The sequence below is a fragment of the Agrilus planipennis genome, unplaced genomic scaffold, assembly GCF_000699045.2.
Source record: "Agrilus planipennis isolate EAB-ADULT unplaced genomic scaffold, Apla_2.0 scaffold130, whole genome shotgun sequence".
NCBI classification, from domain to species: domain Eukaryota; kingdom Metazoa; phylum Arthropoda; class Insecta; order Coleoptera; family Buprestidae; genus Agrilus; species Agrilus planipennis.
This window is the reverse complement of record NW_020438925.1, coordinates 302684-309502: the sequence shown is the minus strand read 5'-3', so window position 1 is coordinate 309502 and position 6819 is coordinate 302684. Positions and strand designations below refer to the sequence as shown.

The 6819-nt window shown below is 34.5% G+C and overlaps 1 protein-coding gene across 1 annotated transcript in view; it reads right to left on the bottom strand.

Moving 5' to 3' along the window:
• The window catches only part of LOC108736514 (slit homolog 1 protein), a 31595-nt gene that overhangs the window by 12092 nt on the left and 12684 nt on the right, over positions 1 to 6819 (bottom strand). Inside the window, exons 4-5 of the mRNA XM_025974021.1 lie at positions 1593 to 1815; positions 1155 to 1291 (exon numbers count right to left, since the gene is read on the bottom strand). Coding sequence (XP_025829806.1) covers positions 1155 to 1291; positions 1593 to 1815 — 360 coding nt within the window. The remainder of the gene's footprint in view (positions 1 to 1154; positions 1292 to 1592; positions 1816 to 6819) is intronic.

The window sequence follows — 6819 nt, the reverse complement described above, 5'->3', positions numbered from 1 at the left end:
TGCATATTAAAAAATATGTGAAGGCTGTGTTTGTTTTACTTCTACTGTGAATTCTAATTTTATCAAATAAAAATCGACTCCATTTCAAGTCGTTAATTGCAAGTAACAATTTTGGTCGCCTGCAAGACGATCTCCACCAAGTGCTTCCTTTAAAGGTCCAAATAAATAAAAATCGCATGGTGAAAGATCAGGGCTGTAGGGAGGGTGGTAGAGTTTAGTCCAGTGCATTTTCACTAATTTCTAGACCCTTAGGCCTGCATTGTGGGGTGTTGCATCGTCATGCAGAAGCAGGACTTCTTGGATTGGCCGTCAGCGTCTTTTTGACCAATAGGCAGACATGAGAGTTTATCGTACGACGATTTTACAGAAAATCGAGGTGCAAAACTCCTTGAGAGTCCCAAACAACCGTTAACATCACCTTCCCAACTATCAAGCGAGTTTTCGCCTTCGATGGTCCTGGCTCTCCCTTTGTTCTCCACTCCATACTGGACCTCTTCGACTCGGGAGTGTAGTGCTAAACCCAAGTTTAATTGCACGTTACAATATAATGCAAAAATGCCTCCCCTTCGTTGTGAAATCGAGCATGAAGCGCCTGACAAACTTCAATTTTCGCATTTCTGTTTTTCTGTGTAAGCAAACGTGGCATCCATCTTGCCGCGATTTTTCGGAGTTTAAGTTGACCTCGTATAATGCTGTGTACACTCCCAACACTGAATCCCATATATTTACTTATTTTTGCCACGGTCAAGTGACGATCTCTTTGAATGAGCTCGCGAACAGCAGCCATATTGCCAGGTGTAATGATGGATTGGGCGACTAAAATTTTGTACTTTTTCACTCCCTTTCTTGAAGTCGGCACATCAGGCCCTTATTCGCGGCCAGGAGAACCTCCCTGAACTGTACATGACCTCGATCTCGAATTTGGGCAGGTTTAATGCCTTCATTCTTTAAAAATTTTATAATGATGCCCTTTCCAACGCTACGCCTACCGGCTGAACGCTTTCTAACTCCATAAAAGTAAATGGCTCGTTTATATTTGAATGACCCCCGTACATATCTACGTAACTATATGTAGTAAATAAAATATTTTTGCCGTCCTACCTTTAACTTTAAACCATGCAAAAGTCACTGAACAGTGAACAGTATTAGCTTACCTTCAAAATCTCCTTCTTCTATCCTTGATATTCTATTTTCTTGCATCTCCAACTTCTTCAGCATATCCAGGATACTAAGAGCTTTTTGAGGGATCGAAGTTAACAGGTTGCCTCCAAGGTTTAATCGTTTTAATTTTCTATGACAAAACACATATATCTATAATAAAGCAGTCAATATAGGTACTATGTAAAAAGTGAATTCACATAAGATTTAACGGTTAAACCTTACGATATCGCTTTCGAATTTAATTTCATTGTCTATCTCAAACGTTTAGAATAAATTCCTTACTGTAAGCGAATCCCATAAAAAACAAGAGTTTAGAAAACAAACGAATATGAGGCTTGAAACATGAGAATGTTCTACAGATCTCTACGTGTAAACAAAATCAATAAACCTACTCGACATAGACATATGTATATATAAAAGAGAAAACTTACTTTTCGAGTCCCAAGAACGCTTCGGGATCTACTGTGGAAATTTTGTTCTCGTATAGAGTTAAAATTTCCAACGTATCCAATCCTTGAAACGCTTTTGCATGTAAGCTGCCTATTCTGTTATGGTTCACATTCAAAATTAATAGATGATGAAGATTTTTGAATGCTGCCGATGGTACTATTGTTAAACTATTTTGGGACACATCCAACTGAGTTAACATTTTACCTGAAATAAACATTTCGTTAATTTTTAACTCCCAACTTTCACATTACTGATTACAGTAACAGGTATAAGTGAATTCTCTTTTCGTACCTTCTCATTTCGTACCTACATTACCTAAATATTATTGAGGCGGAATATTTATTAAGAGTCGTCCGCAACAATATTTCTACAAGTACATACGAATCAATAACAAGCAGTGCGTGGAATTACAGAAGAAACGACGCTCTCTGATTTTTTACAGATTGAATTCGGAAAGGCCTGCATAAATAGATTTCCTAACATATTTCCGGAAACAGAAAAAAGGATTGAAATTATCATTTCAACCAGGCACTTTGGAGAAAAACAAAAAGATTTTCTAGTGATAGGCTACAGGCATCTACCAAATTGTAAAAATTACTGCGTCATAATTTTTAATTTTCTGCTATTTTTAACTTTAAATAGGTCAATATATACTTTTTCCTCGGTAGAAAGCTTAATATTGTCAATCCTATAGACTTCCTATTAGCATCTACCAAGGGGGAGTTAGAGATTGCTTTAAATAAAATGGAAGCGGTATTGCATGAAAATAAATAAAAGTAAAACAAAAATACTAATATGCCAGAGAATAAAAAGTAGGGAAAGAGCAAATATAAATATAGGAGACGAAAAATTACAAGAAGTGGCCGATTTTCGGTATCTAGGAAGTCAGTTAAGTTAGGAAGGAAGGAGCGTAGAGATATAAAACAGAGGGTAGCGCAGAGTCGAGTCGATTTCATTAAAAAGAAATCACTTGTATGCTCGCGAACGGTTAATTGAGAAATTCGAAAACGATTGTTAAAGGTATGTCTAGAGCATGGCGATGTACGGGTGGGAAATATTGAGGGCGCGACGACAAAGAAAAGGTTAGAAGCGTTCCAAATGTAGTGTTACAGTCGAATGATGAGGATACCGTGGATAGAAAGGGTTACTGAAGAGGTATTCTCAGGCATGAAGGTTTAGTCAGAGACATATTAGAAACAGAAACAGGAGTTAATTAAGAGGAGTAGAGGTAGACCTAGATTAGATTACTGTTCACAAATGTGGGATGTTCTAATTTTAAGGAAATGCGAAGATTAGCTCAGGATAGGAAAGAGTGGAAGTGCGTGTACAACAAGTCTTACGACTGACGACCTTATGATGATGATAGACCTCAATAAAATGTGCATTAAAGCATCACCTTCATAATCTTCTTGAGCTTAAAGACTGGCTTAAGACGCACATCAATTTTTAAATATTTACTAACCTCCACCCTCCTGTAACTAGCCCTTCTTATCTGAAAGGTATCCTACCAACGTATCTCATCTATTGATTTTCGTAGCGCCCTTTGTTCTTGTACTCTTTCTTATAACTCCTCATTTTAATATACTCCTATAATACCACATCTCAAACCTTAGTTTTTCTTTTCCGCAGCACCCACCTGCCAGTTTTCACACCCATACAAAGTTATGTTTTAAATATATATCTTTTAAAATTTCCATATTAATCTATCCCGAGCGCAAAAGTGTTTCTTTTTTGTGAAAACGTTCCGACCATGTGCAATTCTTTGTTTAATACCTCTAACGCTTTTCCATTCCGGGTTATCTTACTCCCTAAATATCGAAAATTAGCGCTTTCTTATTTTTATATATGTTTTATTAATATGCTATACGTATAGGCAGGGGCGGGTGTGTATAAGCTGAACTATTTGAACCGATGTTTCAAGTTGGGTTATTATCTGAATCGACTGGAATTGACTGGGTGTCCAACCCAATTGAGTGTGTGCTCAGGCACCCGTGGACACCCCCCTGTTGCGCCCCTGCATATAGGCGTATGTTAATCTTGCTAACTTTGAACCCGAATAGCATAAAATAAGTGGTGAAATGTATTTACAAGTTTTTAAGTAGATCATTACATTTTAATGTAGGGAGTTATAGTTTTATTTCAAAAAGCAAGATTATTCTTAAGGCGCTGCACGAATGCTTTTGATGTGGTTTAATTATTTATTAAGTACCTACCACTTCTATGCTGGCTAATTTTACCATTTTATCGCTATGGTCTTTTTACTACCAGGTGTTTCCATCAATAAACTTGTGAAATGCAAATGTACGCTGCAGAAAGTATTAAATGGAACTAGAACACAGTAAAGTTTCTGGAAACCATTAATATTTGAGGGAATACGACTGTCTAAAGCCGTCTAAACTGTTTGTTCTCAACTTTTTAGTTTCCCTTGACATGACGAGGCAGACCATGTCTTACGTTAGTCTGGCTGAGTTAATGGATTTTAAATTTTTGAAGAACTAAGGCAAAGGAAATTCTACTTCTTTATCAGGTTCACCTGAATAATAATGAAAAGATGCATTCAAAGAACAAAGAAGGAATAATAAATAGTCTCTCATCTTTATATGTTTATCTTAATAATGAGTTATTTTGTTAAAGTTTACACTTAGCTTTGACCCACGGCGAGGTCTACGTGAAGCTACTTTACATGAAAATTAAATTAATTAAAAAATATAATATATTAATCTTGCAGAAGGGCGATGGTATAAGTACCCAAAAATCTCGTTCAATTTACTTAATGATATCATCACTCCTTCGTATTCTAAGCCAATCTTGGCATTCCCTGAAAACTGTAAACTAATAACATCCCACATCTTTAAGTATTTACGAACAGTAATCTAATCTAGGTCTTCGTCTGCCCTATTTGCTCCTGTCTCTATTTCAAATATGTTCATAACGAGCCCTTAGTGTCTCATAAGATGTTCTGCCATTTTATGTTTCCTTTTCATTATTGCCATCCTGTGCTACTTTTTCTAGTACCTCCTCATTTCTACATTTTCTGTTCACGTTACTATTTTCATCTGCGCCTATAATACCATGTTTCAAACGCTTCTACCATTTTCTTTTCCGCTTTGATAATCGCCTATGTTTTTCACCTATATGAAGGCTGCAAATTACAATTATCGTAAAATATTATCAGAATTACATTTTAAATACTAATTATATGCAGAATTGGAGACATTTGAAGACTCAGAATAGAATACGGAAACTCTTCGTTTGGTAACGAAAGAACTCAGAACATCTAATTCACATTATTGTTAAAATAAACTGATAATATAATATTTTGTGTAATCCCTCTATGTTATATTTCGTTTACTTTCTGTAGCGATGTGACCTTCAGTTTGACCGGTGCAAAGTAGAAAAGAACAGAACTAGACCAGAAAAGGAAGGAGACAACTCTCGGCCACTCTTAACCGGTGATGAGCGTATAATCCGCACAGTGGTACACGGAAAAATTGACCATTTTATCCGCTACAATTGCATTGTTCAAATGTGCTGTTATTAGTACCATTTAGGTACTACTGAAAATACCAACGAGATGTTTATTCATATTTGAAGACATATTAAAGGCTTTAACGCTTGTTTTCGACTCGCACTACTATTCATGATTGAACAAAACATTTGGCAGGTACTGTATGAAAAAGTATGTTTAATGAACAAGAGTCGAGTGTAGGAGAGTAGACAATTTTTGACACCTGAATAAATTGTTGTGTACACCACATTTCGAATATTTTATAAAGAGAAAGTAAACATATCTACCGCTTTTCTTATGGAATTTACAGAGTACTATATCGTACTTTCAACCCTTAAAAACAATGTGAAAAACAAATCAGAGAAGAAGGTCAAATTTTCAAATAGATGTGGTTGAAAAAATATGCTCTACGTGTTCACAAAATTATACTTTTTCAGTCGTAAACAAATGTCGACAATGAAATGTGTAACTTCTATGTTCGGCGAATGCTTTACGTTACCTATATAGGATATTTATTTTTAAAGAATACCTAACTTAAGGTTTTCTTATTTCGGTCTTCTTTACGAGGGTGTATATCTTTAGTGCTTATGTAGCTTCATCGTAAACTTTTATTTACTTTGCTAAGTACGCAGTTTAAATAAAAAATTGCTTTTATAGGGAAAAAACTCGTTTAAGAATTTAATACTAATAGAATTCACCTTCTTTCGGTTATCACTGAATTAAATACTGTCAATAATCACTTATAGTAAATAAGGCCCAATAATAAGTAAAAAAGAGAACTAGCAGTAATATTAACAATTGATTATTTATTGCTTCAAAATAGAAAAGAATCTGAATTTAATACCACTAAGTATATTATTAAAGGTCGCTTCTATAATTGATAGGTGCCTACGTATGTTAAAATAAGAATGATCAATCATTCTTACCTTTCATTATTAATGGAACTCCTTTATGTGCAGTACTTAGTGTAGTGTTTAACCTCTTCAATTTTTTATTGTACGCGTATTTTCAGAACAATTATTTAACAACAATTTTATTATTATTGTCTTTGACTTAATATCTATTGCTTTCTGAACATTCTACAAGATTTTATTTTACTGATTTAGTTTGGGTAAAACTTTTAGATCATGAAATAAAATGGTATGTGTGATATTTTTTTCTTTTTAAGCTACAAGCTAGTTTATAAACCCCAGAATATCATTGCTTATTTGCTTCATCATTACTATTGATAATAAATTGGCCGAGGTAACGCTATTGGTTGTGCCGGTATACAGCAGTATCGAATTTTAAATGGGGTAGTTGTCGACAATGAGTGAATACGCGATACTCGAGTCAGTATAGGCAAGGAAGCAGCGACATTAAAAGTATCGTCATCGCGGAATTGTAAAATTTTTAAAAAAATTGATAATTGCTTTAGTACGCGCTAATTTACTTAGCCGAAAGAATATTAAAAAAATATTTGTAATAAATAAGAAAAAATATTTTACCATCATCGTGCATTTTAAAGAATTCAACTGTATTCGATAAGAAATTTGTTAATTTAAAAGAAGGAGCATGACATACCTACTAAAGGGTGTGAAAGAGGGTAAAAATTATCGCGTACACTTTAATGTTTTAATGTGATTAATAAAAATATCAATTCATTAAGATTCGTGATGATTATAGTAAAATATTTTTTCTTTTTTCCATCAATAAACTTG